This window comes from Elgaria multicarinata, chromosome 10, assembly GCF_023053635.1.
Source record: "Elgaria multicarinata webbii isolate HBS135686 ecotype San Diego chromosome 10, rElgMul1.1.pri, whole genome shotgun sequence".
NCBI classification, from domain to species: domain Eukaryota; kingdom Metazoa; phylum Chordata; class Lepidosauria; order Squamata; family Anguidae; genus Elgaria; species Elgaria multicarinata.
Genome location: NC_086180.1, coordinates 54593924 through 54611712, shown reverse-complemented (window position 1 = coordinate 54611712; position 17789 = coordinate 54593924). Strand labels below are relative to the sequence as shown.

Sequence of the window (17789 nt, the reverse complement as noted above, 5' to 3'; positions counted from 1 at the left end):
TTGAGGAAAAGATTAGCAGATAACTTTTTTGTTTTTCAAGCTACCTCCATGAAACTCGCTGTGCTTAGAGGATGGTGGGTGGAGGTCATTTGTGCGTTTGCTTGCTATAATTTTTTTAAAAATAGGGTAAAAAAAGCAGGAGGGTTACTTTTTTTTTTGAAGTGCTGAGAGGGAGATTCAACTTCCAAACATGATCACCTGATGAAGCATCCTCCAATCCCAAAGTTGGAGTGGGGGGGGGATAAGCAAAACACGATACTTAGTAACTTGGGATACTGGGAAACTTTTCTTTCTTAGTCTCTGAACGGACTTTTCCCAGTGTTTTTTTAAACAGTAGCCCCACCAAACGCACAAACACAACCGGAAATCATATACTAAGCAAATAAATAACAGATAGGAAACACAGCAGTGCTACCCACCCTAACCTTGGTGAACAACTGAATCAATGTGGTGCAAGGGGATGAGGTCCCCTAGGGCATGTGGAGGTGCCCAGTGCACACTCCTGCCCTTGGAGGGTCATCAGAATCCTTCAAAGATTAACCAGTGTAAAAGCTACTACAATGCCTGTCATGAGTTGAAGTGTAAGATAGCTTCTGAAAGACTGGTACTTAGACAGGGCCAGTCAAATTGGCATAGTTCCACCTCCCCCTGGGCACGTCCACTTTCCTCGTACTGGTAAAAGACAGACAGCGTTTTTTAAAAAAAATTCTTGTTGTTGTTGTAACGGAAGCCCGAGTCAATCGGAGCTTCCCACTGGGTCTGCTTAGGGGTTCCACACTCCCCAGCCTGCCCCAGCACCCTACGTTTGTGGGACCAGCAGTTCTGGAATAAAAAACACACAGACACACCAAAATGGCCAAAGCAAGATTTAATACATAGGAGTTACAAGTAACAAATAAGGCCTTGGCCTGCAGCAGCAGTAGTAGTAGGGGAAGTAAAGGGGGGTTAATGGTAAAAGAGGGGAAGGGATGAGGTAAAGTTAAAGCAGGTAAAACTAACCACAATTCCATCTAAAAAGCATGCAGCCACACCACTAGGCTCCCCCACTTCTACAGCTAAACAGTGGCTAGCTTTTGTCTCAGAAAACCAGACTCTAAAACATAACAAAACCCTAACTTCCCTTAAGCACCCTGGCTGGGTTGCCTCAGACGTTCTTCGTTGCCCCAGGCCGAAGACCTCGAATCCTAATCCAATTATCCTTTTTATCCTTATTCCTCCCGGCTGCTCCAACCCCTCCTCCCTGATGAGAGGTACTTGATCTTTTCACACACCAGGTCCAATTAGCTCAACTAGGAGATAGCATGCAGGTGTGAGGCCTCTAACTGACCTCAGGGCTTCGGGCAGCTCCGGCCTCCGGAATCTTAACTCCTACTCTTTTCCCACATACCAAAGCCAGGTCCTGGCACCAGCCGGGTCATAAACATATCCCACCAGATACCAACCATAAAACATATCAAACTAATCCTTATCTACCCATCGCACTATAATTCACTACCTAACAGGAAACCAATACAATTTAAGACTTAGTAACACTTCGCAACTCCCTGGTTCTTCACAGTTGTGATTCAGCAACACTGCTGCTTTTAATTCCACCCCTCCTTTATTTATTTATTACATTTATTATACACCCCATAGCCCAAGCTCTCCTGGCTTTCCCTCTTCAGTGAAGTCAGGCAGGCTTTCATTGTGGTTCAACTCCTTATTGTTGTGGTTGTTATTATTATTACTATTAATATTAGTACTGCCATTATTAACATTATTAAAGTCTGTGATCATAGTGCAGTCAATCAACTCTGAAGCAAGGATCACAAAGCTTTACTCTTATCCTCCTAGTCCCCTAGTCATGGGATGCAAAAGAAAAGGCATCTCTCTGTGCTATTCCTGCCTCACAGGGACGGTTTGCATTACTGGCTTTGAAACAATCCTTGGCTCACTTCCTTGTGCCCCCAGAAATGTCTGCTGCATGCCTTCCTTCCCGCCTCTGCCTGCGTGCTGCTGTGGTGGGGTATCTGCTGGGACTTACTTCCCCATAGATCTATGGCATAGTCGTACATCTCTGCCTGCCTCTCTGCTCGCCTGGTGCCTGGGAGATGTACTACATGATGGGCTTTGTTGTTCAACCCCACAAGCTTCTGGCTTGCTTGCTCCCAGTGCTGCCTGTCCTCCTCTGTGCCCGCCTCGCAGGGATGGTTTGTGCATGTCTTGCTTTGACTCAGGGAGGGTATCCTTCCGTGTGATAAAAGGCAGCTGCATTGCACGCTCTTGGGGGGGGTGCGCGCACACACATTTTTGGAAGTGTTTCACCTAAGATGAAGATCCTTTTTTAGAAAAAAAATCTTGATTGCCCCAAATCATCTGTGCTATTGATTGCTATGGGCAAGCACTTTGCAATGGATCCCTATGGGCAGGTATGGTTTCCTTATGGGCATACTGCCCTTGGTGGTGTTTTTTTCATATATTCCCCAAAAATCAGTGGAGGCTCAGATTGACTTCCAACTGGGCATGAAGGTGGATACATGGATAAGCTCTCATGGTGCCAATTTTGAGGTTTCTAACGTGAAAACTGACAGAGTTCTAGGAAGGGGTGTGAATTGGGGTGAGTTAAAAGGGGAAAAAAGGCCAAAAATCAGGGGATGATGGGATTTGCTTGAAGCTTGCCATGAATGTGGATCTAGATGGCATCTGTGAGTGTGCCCACTTCCAAGTTTGTATCTGTAAAAATGTCAGAGTAAATCCCATTTCTGAAAATGGAGTGTCAGATTTTCAAAAATTCCCCCAAAATCAGGGGAGGCTCGGATTTCCTTCTAACTGGGCATGAAGGTGGATACACAGATAAGCTCTCATGGTGCTGATTTTGAGGTTTCTAACATTAACAGAAAAAAGTTATAAGCGTTTGGATTTCAATGCAAGTCTATGGGGGGGGGGAACGGAGCTCCGATTTGGATCCGGAGCTCCACAGCAAAGCGGAGAGGACTACTGGCAGATCGGCGCGGAGCGGGCCTGATCCAGAAGTTGCAGATTGGGATCCAAAGTGGATCGGGGGGTCCGTGCACAGCCCTACTGACCAGTACTACCTCCTTACAATCAGGATTGCAGAAACGGGACAGTATTGAGTCAGCCACTCAAGCATTGATACCAAAAGAATGCCTGTTACCTGCCCCGCCAGTACAACAGTCAAATGAGGAGCAATGCACTCACCCAGACTCCTCTCCACAATCGATGGGCTCCAGAGATAGGGCATCCCCTTCAGAAGACATGGGTACGCTTACCAATCAAGTGAGCAGATCGTTGGGGATAGAGGTACAAAGAACAGGTCGAAGACCCTGTCTTTGATGCGTTCTATATAGTTAGCACACAGCCTAATGGTCTTAATATCAATATAGAATACTCAATGTTTTTTGGTTAGCCACTGGCCGTTTTTATTTAAGCCAGTGGTTCCCAATTAGGGGTCCGTATAACCCACCCAGGGGGTCCATGGCACCATTCACATATTCACCATTCATTTCTGGAGTCCACTGACAACGAATTCCTAGCAGAAGTAAAATATAACATCACTGAGCACCTGCGACTAGCTTCAGAGATTACTTCCCTGCACCTAATCCTGATAACTCATGGATAAGGAATCCTTTTGAATGTGGTGACGCTCAAACTAACAACTCTACCTGCAGAAGAGCAAGTTGCACTTGTTGACATGACTTGTTATGTTTTATTGAAATCATTTTTCAAAGAATATAGACTGGACCAATTCTGGGTGACTGTTTTTTCCTGATTATAAGAAGTTAAGTGAAAAAGCTTTGAAACATTTATTTATTTTATTTTATTACATTTCTATACCGCCCAATAGCCGGAGCTCTCTGGGTGGTTCACAAAAATTAATTTTCACTTCCTGAAAATTAATCTGTTGTACTGTTGGGGAAGGTAACAGGCATATTTTCACTTCCTTTTGTTCCACATATCTTTGTGAACAAACATTTTCAACATTTTGTTATATGAATAACAAGCATAGAAATCGGCTTGATGTTGATCCAGATTTCAGATTAAAAGTAGGAAATATTGAACCGGATGTGGAAGGGATTGTTTGGGACAAAAAGAGGCATGATTTCTCCCATCACATTTGGTAGACATGTCATAATTTGTTCAATTGTAAACTAGACATTAGTAAAATTAAATTTGTCTTTACATTCTTAACTAAATCATTGTCATTTTTGCGTGGTAGTATCACAAATTTTATGGACTTTTTTTAGTATACCTAAAATCCTTTGCTTATTAGGGGCTACCCCTTATTTTCTTCAAAAAATTGCTTTGCACAGGAAAGTACCATAGAGTTAATTTTTTCAAATGTAGGGGGTCCATGGCTTGGCATTTGAAAATCAAGGGGTCCGCAGTACTTAGCTAATTGGGAACCACTGATTTAAGCTATCAGCCTGATATAAAACATCCCTGAAACTACTTACAGCCATCAGCTGTAATGAAGAGTTCACCGTATATGAGGTGTTACCAGTTCAAGGTTTGAACTTTATTATGCTCTATTGATATTATTATTATATTGGATAGTATCCATCAAAATAAATATCCTTTTTCACAGTGATTCTCCATATGGAGTGGAAGAACATTTCCTTCTCATCCAGCAATTGCCAATTAGACCGCGGTGAGTTAAAATACTTATACCAACTTGAATATTGCTTGTATAAATAATGATATGTAGCTTCTCTCTGGGTGTTATCAAACTTTTATTTACTAGTTATGTTTTTTTCAGTTGTTATACGATATTTGCTGATGAAGCCATTCACGAAACAGGGTGTGAAAATATACTGGATGCCTGTTATAACACTGAAGAAATTTGTTTAACTATTAATTGCCGTGAGGCAATTAATAGCAGGCAATTGGAAGATAGCTCAGATGCTGACAGTATCACTGTGGAGAAAGAATCTGGGACATAACAATAAACAAAAAGTTGACACAGAAGTTAAGAACACAGAGGGATAAAGGAAAGAGATACTTTCAGGACGGACTGGCAAAAATATATAGACTACATGAAAAAGGAATCAAACAGAACAACTTTGGCAGAAGCCTATAGAAATCTGTGAGGCTCATAAAAACCAGATAATCAACGATCTTCGTTGGACTTGTCACAATGACATACTTCTATTTTGCATATTTTATGCTGTGAAGTAATAGCCATGAGGTGAAAGGCTATTGCAGAATTGGCACTAGTATCTTTAAAGCCACTACTCAGCCATTAATTAAACAATTGTGCCATCTAGCGGTCAGTGAATATATTTTATATACTAGCAGCAGCTAGAGTTTATCTAAATAACAGAAATCCAGGGGAGGTATAAATTGGGATTATATGTAGAACATAAAAATCAAGGACAACCAGATTGCAGTTGACGGACATTGTGCAAATAAAGTGAGCTGATCATTAAGGGAAGGCTTCCTAAAACGATAACTCTAAACCATAAAAACCATAAAAACCAGAGAGACTGAGAGGTTCTGAGGAGACTTAATAAGAAAGGGACAGAAATAGGAATCCTGAGGAGTACAGAGAGAAGACAAAGGAAAGTATCATTCTGCCCTCCCAGTTACCAGTCAGCACTGTTTCACCATCAGCTGTCAGCAATTACGGGCCAAACCCGACATGTCCAAACCCTACCCTTTATTTTGCTAGCTCTAAACCTATGTACTAAATTACTTTCATGGACCATTGTAGGAAGACCACAAATTAACAGCTAATGTGGGCTGAAAACCATGCTTGAAAACATTTATTCAGCAGAGGAAAATTGGGAAATAGGTGGTTTTAAAAAATCGCATGGATTATGGGATTACATGGTTTCTCCTACTACATACAGTTAGTATTGCAAACAAACAGCTAACATGCTTTATTCTAATTTTATGACAGCATTTGTAAAATTATTCAAGACTTTGGCAGGAAGCAATACTGTAGTCCCTGGGAGAATTCTTCTTCCTGAAGTGGTAGACACTACTACAGCAGCCAGCATGGCACTGGATACAGGGAAGCCCTCAGATACAAGCAGTTTTTTTCTAAAGGGAGCGCAACCATATTTTAAATAATTCTCTTCCTGGCAAAGCATTTTCCTCTAGCCTCATGTTCCAGTGCATTTTGTAGGCCGAAAAGTAAAATAGACACACAAAATCTACCCCCAAGTGCTAAAAGCACCTCTATTGATATATGAATACTGAAGGAATGCGAGATATAAGGAACCCCAATTTTCTATTGCATGGGGATGGGGAGGCAAGACTCTAACACTACATATGAAAGAACCAGGTTAATCATACCTATCTTTCAGTTTGCTAAGATACCCCCCACCATACTCCCCTTGTTCAAAGGTCACATAAGCCACTCAGAGATATATATATATATATATATATATATATATATATATATATATATATATATCTTTAAGCAAATAGTGGTTATTTCCCCTCTTTAAAGTTAATTCCCATTTCCTCCTTTCTTAAATTAAAATCAGTAGAGCCTCTTCTCCTCCTAGCTTTCCTTCCCTAACTGCAAACGCCACAATAGAAACCACGACTGAAGCGCTTGCGAATCGCTACGTTTATATAGTCTATTGTGCGCACGCGCAGTGGATTCTTCCTCTCTGCCCCGCCCAGCCCCGCCGGCTGAGAGAAGCTCCGCCCCTTCCCTATCTGTAGTGCTTGTCGAGCCGGCGAGACCTGAAGCGGGCTTGTGTTTGTCCAGGAAGCCTTGGCCCCGCCCCCTCGTCGAGCGACGGGTGGGGCTCTCCTTCTCCCTGGCTTCTCCGTTCGATATTTACCTGCTTGGGCTGTGCTGTGCGAGAGGTTGGTAGGGCTGGGTGTGAGTGATTCAGTGAATGCAAAGAGGGGAGGGAGTTAACAGCATTGGCTGCTGAGTTCAGTTTGTCTTTTTGTAACGCGGTTCTAAAATAGAGAGGTAATGGGCGGCTTCGGGAAGGGGGGTAGTTTTGCATGTGAATAAAAAAGCCTGCTTTGTGGGGAAACCGTGTGATTTGCAACTGTCAGCCGCCTTGCTCTGTATGATGCTATCTTGTGCTTATTTGGGAGCAAGTTATGGCCTGGATAACTTGGAACTTCTTAGAGCAGCCTTTCCCGGATCTGGGGCCCTCTGGATGTGTTGGACTTGAACTCCCATTATCCCCAGCCAACATATCTGCAAAGCACCAGATCCGTCAGAGGCTTTGGAAGTGTTTTCTCTTTCACTCCATCCCTTAAAAAAAGAAAATCAGAACAAAGCTTATGGATATCCCCTTTGTACAGCCTGGTCCTGTGTGAGTTTACTCACAGATCCGTTCTGCTTTTTAAAAATGAGATATTGCAGCAGGGTTTCATAGGATGGTTGATCTAAAAACATTACAAAATAATCTAGCTCCATTGAAAAGCGGTAGCCGTTTTGGCGTAGATTTTATTTGGGTGTACATTGCATCATAAAGCCAGTAGGGTAATAACTGCTATTTGGAATATAAGTAGTTTTGATAGTCCTAGAGACTGAGGTAGAGAGGAAGCATAGGAGAATACATTTTCAGGAAGTGAAAATTATAGGAACCTATCAGGTGATTTAGAATATTGCTTACTGGGTTGTAGCATGGTGCAAGTTTTGAAGCACCTACAGTTCTTTAGTGTGCTTTTTAGCTACCTCATGTGTTCTGGTAGGATTCTAGTCCACAAAAAGTTATGCCATAGTCAAATGTGTTAGTTTTTAAGCTACTATAAGAATGTGTTGTTTCTGATGAGTGCTGTGTTACTGGAAAACATGTATATTTGCACAGCAACATAAACTAATCCAATAAGTGATATTGCCTTGTTTATTTGTCCGAAGACTGCAGTCCTAAACAATCTAACTTGCTTCTGAGTAAACATGTATAGGGTTGACTGTCTTTTATTATGGCTTTTGACTACAAAAATAGAAATTACTGGCAGTGTTGTTATATTCTGTAACTACTATAACTGCTTGTATCTTAGTTCCAACAATTAGAACTAATTAATTAAAAAATCATCTTATCTCTTGCATGCTACTACTGGTAGGGAAACATTGACACTTTTAGGGAGCACTGTTTTAATTTTGAGGGGGGTTTTAAGCCCCTTCCCCCATTATGAAGTTTCCACTAAGCTACTTCTAGAACAAATTAAAATTGCAGAAATGTAAAATACTTGCAGGATCTTTGATGAGTATTCTAAGTGGAGGGCCTTCCTTGACAGTTTCAAAGGACAATAGCTGTTGTTTGTATTATCAAAGTGAAGGCTGCCTAAACCGGATCTTCACAGCTCTGACCTGCTAAGCCAGAGATCACCATACACGTATGATGGACCACCAGGGACTTGAACAGCCTTCTGATTTGGCTGACTGCCTGAAAGTGCAAAAAAACCAATGGAGTTCTCAAGTCCCTGGCAGGTCACACTACTTAGCTCAGCCTTTCCCAACCTGGTGCCCTTTTGATGTCTTGGACTGTAAAGTAATAGTGAAAAAAAATGTGACTAGAGCCTTCTGTCAATAATTTGATATAAAATTCAATGTATTCCTTTTTATATTTTCCTTTTTCTTTCTCATTCTCTATTTCTCTCTCTCTCTCTCTCTTCTCTTTGTTGATTTTGTTTTGGAAAACTAATCTTTTTAAAAATAATAACAATTGCACCATCCTGCTGTCTCTGTTCCTCTTTGAATAACTGTGTAACTTGTTCTCTCTCTCAGCTCCACCCTTGGTCTGCTTCAGGAGGTCTTTCTCAAGAGGATGAGGCTGGTCATACTTGAGAACTATGATCTGGCTAGTGAATGGGCAGCCAAGTATATCTGCAATCGCATCATCCAGTTCAAGCCGAGTCAAAGCAGGTATTTCACCCTTGGTTTACCAACAGGTAATGCATTTTCTTTTCTTACTTTGTAAGCTCAGGGTAGGGGAAGAAGAAGGGTTGACGGCTTAATGTTACCGTAATGTGGCTTCACTCATTTGGTCACTCTAGGCTGCTCTTCTGCCCTGAGTGGGAAGCTGGGGTAATGTTGGAGAGCAGAGGCAGTAATCTGAACCAAGTGTATCCCTGTGCTGTAATTATCAAGCAAGAAGCCTCTGTTGTTTCTTCAACTTCATGTGTATAAAAGTGGAATAATCCTTTTATCTGGAACCTGCTCCCTCCCTCAGTTTGGTTTCTGTTCTCTTTCTATGATTTGACTCATTTCCCCAACAATAGTTTGAAGCTGGAACTAAATGCTTTGCATACAAACAAGTGCAAAAAAACCCAGATGACCTGTTGAGTCAAGCAAGTTTTCATTTTGCAGGGTTCCAAATCATAGAATAGCAGAGTTGGAAGGGGCCTACAACGCCATCGAGTCCAGCCCCCTGCTCAATGCAGGAACCCACCCTAAAGCATCCTGACAGATGCTTGTCCAGCTGCCTCTTGAAGGCCTCTAGTGTGGGAGAGGCCACAACCTCACCAGGCAACTGATTCCATTGTCGTACTGCTCTAACAGTCAGGAAGTTTTTCCTGATGTCCAGCTGGAATCTGGCTTCCTTTAACTTGAGCCCGTTATTCCGTGTCCTGCACTCTGGGAGGATCGAGAAGAGATCCTGGCCCTCCTCTGTGTGAAATGTCTAAATGCATCTTTGCATAGGGGTAGAATTGCAGGGGTGGAAAGGGTTAAACCAACCTTTGCCAGCCTGACACTCTCAGGATGTTTTGGACTTCAACTTCCATCAGCCCCAGCCAGCATAGACAATGGTCAGGAATGCTGGGAGGTGTTGTCCAAAACATCTGAAGAGCACCATGGTGGGAATTATTATTATTATCTTTAAATTTATTCATAATTTCCAATGGCAAAAAGCAGTGTCAAAGCAACTTACACAATAAAGAAATCCATGATTAATGTAACAGGAAGAGGAAAGGGGAGGGGAATGCAAACACTACCAGTGCTGCAATGCAAATTGCTCACTCCCAAATCAGTGTATGGTTCTCTTAACATGTGCAAGCAACATTGATTAAGCCCTGAATAAAGTTTCAAGAAGGGCCTAGCTAGGTTTACTTGGACACAAGTTCCATTGATTTCAGTGGAGCTTAAGGTCTAGTTCATACATTGGTTTCTCTGATAGATTCCACATGTATAGAACCTGTCTGTCTGGCCTCCAGAGTGAGTCAGTTGCAGGGAGGGGAAGGCAGAAAGAAAGAAAGAAAGAAAGAAGTTTGACTGCTAAAAGCAGGAGTGCATTCAAGCAGATGTTTTCTGTTTAGGCTTCTGGGGAAAGATTCCCTTTTTGAAGGTCGGTACAAGTGTACCCAGGCACGTTCTGTACATGTGAAGCCTCATGAACAAGATAACTTGTAAAGCAACCGTGGCTGTGCTTAGAGCGGGCTACAGCTGCACTCTTGTGTACACACTTAACTCAGGGAGACTAGCTTCTAAGAAAATATACATTAGATAGGAACCTAAGGGGAACCATGCTAGAGCAGACCAAAGGTCTATCTGATCTAGCATTCTGTTCATACTGGCTGCCTATGGAAAGCTTACAAACAAGCCAAGAGCTCAGTAACTCACTCACTCCCATGTTCCCCAGCAACTGGTATACAGGCACATACTGCCTCAGATACTGAAGGTAGTGTATAGCCATCATAACTAGCCTTCTCCTCCATGAATTAATCTAACCCCCCTATTAAAGCCATCCAAATTGGTAACCATTGCTATACTTGTGATAGTGAATTCCATAGTGAAGAAGTACTTCCTGGATCTCCCATCACTCAGCTTCATGGGATGACCCTGGGTTCTAATATTATGAGAGATGGATAAAAAACAGTGTCCCTGTCCACTTTCTCCACACCATTCATAATTTTATTCACCACTATCATGGCCCCTCTTACTTGCCTTTTTTTCTAACCTAAAAAGCCCCCAAATACTGTACCCTTTCCTCACGGGAATTCCTACAGTCTCGTCATCATTTTGATTGCTCTTTTCTGCACCTTTTCTAGGTACACAATATCGCTTTTGAGGTGTGACCAAAACTGTACACAGTATTAAAAGTATGATTGCACCATAGATTTGAATAAAGGAATAACAATTATATCATTTTCTATTCCTTTCTTAATAATCCCCATCATGGATTTTACTTTTTTCACAGGACCTGCGAAAAAGGTCCAATTCTGGTCCAATGTTTTTGTTCAGCTTTTCACAACAGTTCCAAGATCCCTTTTCTCGTCATTCGTTGCCAGCACAGAACCAGCAGTTAGAATTTCTGCCTAAGCATGCATTACTTTACACTTACTTAAACTGAATCGCATTTGCCATTTCAATGCCTGTTCCCCTAGTCTGGAGGGATCCATTTGGAGCTCTTTGTTCTCCCTTAACCATCTTAAACAACTTGGTGTCAAAACTGTCACGCTCTTTCTACAGTGAGGAAAGGGTCGGCTATATAACAACTTCAACACTGTTCAAGGTAAAATCAAATGTCTTTGCAAATTATATATTTTGGGTACATTAAAATGTTCCTTTCTTTTTAAAAAACAACAACACACACACCATTTATTCCTTGGAGAAAATCTGTTTTCCTCTGTAAACTGAGTTTTCCCTCTGCAAACAAAAAATGAAACAAGATCAATGTAATTATAATTGGATTCGTGACTATTTTACATTTTGCAACAAAGTTATGGCCTTTTTCCTAAATTGCTTAATGCAGGAAGTACACCTCTGGGATGCTACCAAAGACTGATAGACTATCACAAAAGAGGAGATCTCTCCTTCAAATATGTGAAGACATTCAATATGGATGAATATGTGGGTAAGTCTTTTAAAATGTTTGCATTTTTGAGACAAGACAGAATTCACAAATGGCTTTATACAATGTTGTTTAATGTATGCCGTGTAAATCTAAATTTTGTTTGCAATCCAGTGTTTGAGTAACTATTTCAAATTAACTGTTGTGTTAAATGTTTTGTTGCAGGGCTTCCCAGAAGCCATCCAGAAAGCTACCATTCGTACATGTGGAACAATTTTTTTAAGCACATTGATATAGATCCAAGCAACGCGCATATTCTCGATGGAAATGCTCCAGATCTAGAGGCAGAGTGTGATGCATTTGAAAGAAAGATAGAGGAAGCTGGCGGGATAGATCTGTTTGTTGGAGGTAAACTTTTATTATTATTAAATGGATGCAAAACTCAGAACTTTCAGGGAGTGAGCAGCGTGGTGCTTAGTACTTAATACAAGTATCTGGAGGGAACAAAGGAAGGTGAAAAGATTGAAACATAGCAAAGGTAGCAGTAAACTTGGATCATTCTCATCTACTCACTCTGTTTAAGCATATATGCCAGCTTTCCCCAACCTGGTGTGCTCCAGATATTTTGAACCACCACTCCCAGCTTTTCTGACAATTGGCCATGATGACTGGGGCTAATGGAAATTGAAGTCCAAAACACGTGGAGAGCTCCTGGTTTGAGAAAGCCGTTATATGTGTGCGTGCAGTGCTTAGATTAGAATTAGTCTCTCTCTAATTGAGATATAGCAGTAAAGCATGGTACTTGTTTCTTCACACGCCTCTATATTCCATCTATATTCTAGCCTAGTTTCTCCAGTCATTTCAAAAAGCAGAATTTCAGACACATTTCTTGAAATGTTTTGTTTGTTTTGTTACAGAGAATTTCTACGTTGTTATTCATTTTGTTAAAAAAGCAACACCACAAAGAAGTTTACATGATAAAATGATAAAATACAAAAGAATCAATTATTAAAATAATACAACAGTAATAATAAAAAAAAAATCTTGTAAAAATAACTGGGCTTTGCAATACTAGCTAGCATCAGGGAAATGCCTGGACAAACAAATGTGTCTTGAATTATCAATGAAAATACTCCAAGTTTGGAACCCACCTGGTCTTGAGGGGGAGATCATTCCACAGTTGAGAGCATCCTCATCCATACTATAGCCAAACAAAACTCAGTAAGCATGGTAATAAAGCCCTCCCCCTCAGAAAGTAGAGTCTGGGGTGGCCTGTACAGAAGAAGGTGACCTCGGAGATAACCCAAACTGTACAGCTTGTAGGAAGTTCATTTGGGCAAAACTTACAAACCAAATTGGAAATATTTCAGCAGTGTTAATCTGATGTGAGCCTCTTCACATGCAACTTGCTTGTATTATTATTGTTCAGTTCTTTATTTATAGCTTAGAATAAATGTCACCTATTGCATAATATTTATAAAGATGCTTAGATAGTTATCTGAGATAACCATATGTTGGCTTTTTCTAGGTATTGGTCCGGATGGCCACATAGCTTTCAACGAACCAGGGTCAAGTTTGGTATCCAGAACAAGACTTAAGACATTAGCGATGGACACTATACTTGCAAATGCAAAATACTTTGATGGAGATCTATCTAAAGTTCCAACTATGGCATTAACAGTTGGTGTGGGGACAGTGATGGATGCCAGAGAAGTAAGAACATTCATCTTTATCTCCTGGATATTTTTGCATTTCTTAAGACAGAAGTTACACCTGAAATTAGTCTACTATGATTTACAATAAAGCGCGTCAGAATTAATTGGTTCATTACAAATGTTCACCACTAACATATAATTTAATCTTTGTAAAGTAAATTTACTTTGCCCATTATAGCCATAAGCCACGGTTGTTTTTTCTTCCCAGTGGGACAGGGAAGAGAATAATTTTATCTCCACAACACTCTTACCTCCATTAATATCACTTGCCTTGCTACTAAGTTATCCTTCCGATTGAAATGAATCAAACCATAGTCCCCATATATTATCCCATCTTAAAGCTGGAACAGATGTAATTCAAAAAAGCTTTTTTATATATAAAATGAGATTAACTTCTTTTTTTTGACAGTATAGGTGTTTTGTTGAAGACCAGGGGGGCAATATGTGGACTTCTAGATGTTTGGCCTATACCTCTCATTATGCCTCACTATTAGCTATGCTGGCTAGGCCTGATGGAACTTGTAGGCTAAAACATCTTGAAAGCCACACATTGGCTACCCTTGTCCTATATGAAGATTAACTGCATTTAGGGAAAATGTTGCTAGTGAAGACAGGAGTCAGTGATGATCCAAGGTAATGAACCTACTGCCTTCTGTCCTCACCACCACACCTTGTGTCTTGCACCTCTCGTTTTGAACGTTGATAGAGGAATTGAGGTGATGTTGGCCCCTTGTGCTTACAGATATACAGCCGCTAGGAACCAAGGTGGTAGGAGAGTAAGTTTGCATACATGTTTTCCACATAAATTTCTCATTTCGTATTCTGTGGGATTCCATAAAGAGGTGGGACACTGGGAACCATCTTACACTTTGTACACACTCTTATTCAGATTGTAACCAGGGTGTCTTCTTTAAAGGATGAAAGAATTGTCCACAATTATGATGTAGCTGGAATATCTCCTGTGTACTGGAGACACTATCTCATCTGAATTTCATCAAAATGTAGAATTTCTTGTACTGCCTATAGTGAGGAGACTTTAAGGGTATCTTTATGGAAAAGCATAAAACAAAGCCAATAAGAAATACATGCTTAATCTTTGCTGTAGCAGTTGACAACAGATCAACGTTCACAGAGGGATGGTGTTTTGATGATCATCATATATTTTACCTTTGTCTCTCTTCCAGGTGATGATTCTAATCACTGGTGCACACAAAGCTTTTGCCTTGTACAAGGCAATTGAAGAAGGGGTCAATCATATGTGGACCGTTTCTGCTTTCCAGCAACATCCTCACACTATCTTTGTATGTGATGAAGACGCTACCTTAGAACTAAGAGTTAAAACGGTCAAGTATTTTAAAAGTAAGTACTGTCCCTTGATAACCTAAACTAGGGTACAGGAAGCCTTTTTTTCAGCCTGAGTGACACATTCCCTTGTGTGTAGCTGCCCAGGTTTTGACTGGAGGAGGCCCTGAGTGCAGGGCTAACACAGAGCAATGCAATGAAACCAGCAAATTTTCTAGCATACAGGTTTCTTTCCAATGGGATTCCAGATTAACACATGTGGTCCAAATAGCAGGTAGTGGTCAAAATAGAGGTAACCATACATTATGAAGTCCAGAGGCAGAGTCAATAGGGAGTCCAAAGGTCTGCAATATGGAGAATCAACCACAGAGCAAGATCCAGGAGGCAAGGTACATGGCAAGGTTGTTCTATCACTGGCTTGGTCTACAGGAAGGCTTTTAACTCTAAAGCCTGTTGAGACCCACCCAGAGCTCAGCTGCAGTAATTAGAGCTCCCTCTTTAGAGCCCTACTCCTGAAAGCCAGCAATCCTTCTCACAGGGTGACGATACTCCTGTTTAGCCTCTGCCTCAGAAGCATAATCAGCTCCTGACAGGGATGGACCTGCAGCATCACCCCCAAGGGCCTAATCGTCTGGAGGCAGTACCTGATCTGGGGTGCCCTGAGTCTTTTCAAGTGGGGCTATAACAGTAGCCTTCCAGGGGTCACATGCCAGTGGTGGGCAGGCCAAACCTACATGCTTCCCCCTCCATTATTAAACACACAGGTCAGCAATTAGACTTTTTAAAAAAATCCTCCCATTGGCTCCTTTCAAGCCCCATTGCCACATTGGGGATGGTGTTCGCATTTGGAAGGGTTAACCCTTTCTCCCACAGCTGCAAACAAACAAAACAATTGCCCTCATGTTGTAATTAGCCTTGAAGCACACACACATCTCCAGTGATGAGGCCTGAAAAAGCCCCCCATTGGCAAGGGCAGGGCCAAAGGGGACGTTTGCTGGTCAGGAAGCCCCCCACCTCCAGCAGTCACATCCAACCCACATCCAGCCCCACCTTTGGACTCTAGTTTGCACATGCATCTTGCTAAGTCAACGCTTGACTCCCAGCTCATAATGTAAACTGATGTCTTTGAAAAGCCATTGAGAAGATATAGTTTGTTTTGCAGTATTATCTGCAACAGTTTGTTGAAAAAAGTGATGCAAGCCATCACTTGAAGTTTCAGGCAGCAAATGAGTAGAAGCATGTATGAATGTGCCACGATAGTTAGCATTCCCATCCTCCCAGAATGCCTCTGGAATTTGGGGGTATTAAAAATAAAACAAAGGCTGCCACAACACCAGTTTCGTACTCGATGAGAGAGGAGAAAAGGTAGAAGCCATCACTCCTGTCATGGCAAACACCTTCACCCCACCCTGAAACATTTTGGGCCCCACCTTTAAAAGTTATCAAAATTGCTACTCCATATTTGCCACCTAAACAATGTGGTGTCAAAAGAGGGTGGCCATTTTTTTTTCTCCCCGGTTGTCTCCCAGTCTACTTGAGTAGCTCAAGAGGTTGCCCCCCCCCCATTGTGCTGCATGTGTAGGTCAAACGTGTTGTTCTTTTCTCCCCTTTTCTCCAGGTTTTTAAAAAATATTTCTTTTAAAAAATTAATTGTTTGACAATACACAATTTATTCCTTGAGGTTATACATCTAGCATATGACAAGTTAACACCATGTAAAAGTTTAAAGGAGTAACACCACCAATCTGTGGGACATTTGGTTTCTCTAGTGGCTTTGTCTTTGAAATTCATTCTTTTGGTCTCTAGGCTATAATATGGCTGAAGGAGTAAAGTGAAATTAATCTGTGTTACATGGCTTCAAGTAAAGGAATCCTTAGCCTCAAATCCAGTATGATAAAAAAATATAATCAGGAGCCAGAGTGGCAGTTCTTCCACATCAGACATTACTAATATTATTTTTCCCCCTCAAGGTTTAATGCATGTGCACAATAAACTCGTGGACCCACTGCACAGTATGAAAGAGCAAAACTGAAGGAGAAATCCAACCTGGACTCCGTTTGGATGACTCTGGCAATGTTTTTAAGTAGCAGATGAATCTACTGCTATGCAATATGCTGAGAACTGTCTACAAAAGAGAGTCTCAAATACTGTAGGGGAGGGCGGGTTGTCTTATTTTTCCAAATGGTCCAAATGTACACACATTCCTCTTAGTGCTGTTACAAGCTTTATTCTCTGCTTTCCTTCCCATATTTGTGTTGCCTGTTACACCCTGTACACTATCAGAAACCAGTGGATCAGTTTTTAATTGAGAGTACAGGGAGAGAAAAGAGTTCTGTAACTCAAATATAAAGCTATTTCTTTTTTTTGTCTCAAGGCATTTTTGTGTGTGTGGAGGCCTGTGTAATGTTAACTTATGAACTGATAAGCTGGCTCTTTAATATCAAATGTTTACACATATACAACTGTCACACTGAAACCTCAGCAGTTGATTGCCTTAAAATCTATACCTCATCATCTATGGGGCACAGAATCGATGCAAGTGAGTTTGAATATAGTACCTGCCCTGCAGATGATCATTTCAGTAACGTCTTGATACTAGAGGGTTAGTAGCTATGTTGGACAATTGCAGCAATGTTACAGTCAATTGCACCTTTGAGACTAATTTTGCCAGCTGTATGCTCATATATAACTTTCTGCTATAGCAGTTGTTTTTGCTTTTGTTAAATGATTTGAGTTTACGTACTGAAGGGTTTGCTATTCTTAATCCTGCAAAAGGGGCAGGGTCTGTGTGGATTCTACACACTTGAATGCCAATGCAACCATTACATCCCCATTGTGCTAAGTGGCAAGTAAGAATGCCACACAAGTAAAGCTTAACATAACTATCTCCATTGTCTGCAGTTCATTTTTCAACAGTTAACTAGTTTGAAAGAGCAAAGGGTGTTTTGTCCTGGGAAGCCTGACGTTCGTTCGTGCACTCTTCCAGTTTCTAGAAGTCAACTTGATCACACAGGACCTCCTTACACAAACGGTTAAATACATCTGTGCCTTTTCTAGTCTC

The 17789-nt window shown here is 41.2% G+C and overlaps 1 protein-coding gene across 1 annotated transcript; it reads left to right on the top strand.

Moving 5' to 3' along the window:
* Window positions 1–6727: 6727 nt before the first annotated feature.
* GNPDA2 (glucosamine-6-phosphate deaminase 2) lies at window positions 6728–17615 on the top strand. Its single transcript, XM_063135702.1, has 7 exons — window positions 6728–6822; window positions 8708–8871; window positions 11673–11774; window positions 11937–12119; window positions 13240–13424; window positions 14611–14785; window positions 16699–17615. The coding sequence occupies exons 2-7, from the start codon at window positions 8748–8750 to the stop codon at window positions 16758–16760; spliced, it is 831 nt and encodes a 276-aa protein (XP_062991772.1). The 5' UTR covers window positions 6728–6822; window positions 8708–8747; the 3' UTR covers window positions 16761–17615.
* The last annotated feature ends 174 nt before the right edge of the window (window positions 17616–17789 follow it).

Bases quoted from the DNA above. Each gene is read 5' to 3' on its own strand.
- GNPDA2 (XM_063135702.1), top strand. From the start codon at position 8,748: ATGAGGCTGGTCATACTTGAGAACTATGATCTGGCTAGTGAATGGGCA. The intron at 13,425-14,610 runs GTAAGAACATTC...TCTCTCTTCCAG, and splicing joins CAGTGATGGATGCCAGAGAA to GTGATGATTCTAATCACTGG. The intron at 14,786-16,698 runs GTAAGTACTGTC...TTCCCCCTCAAG, and splicing joins AACGGTCAAGTATTTTAAAA to GTTTAATGCATGTGCACAAT.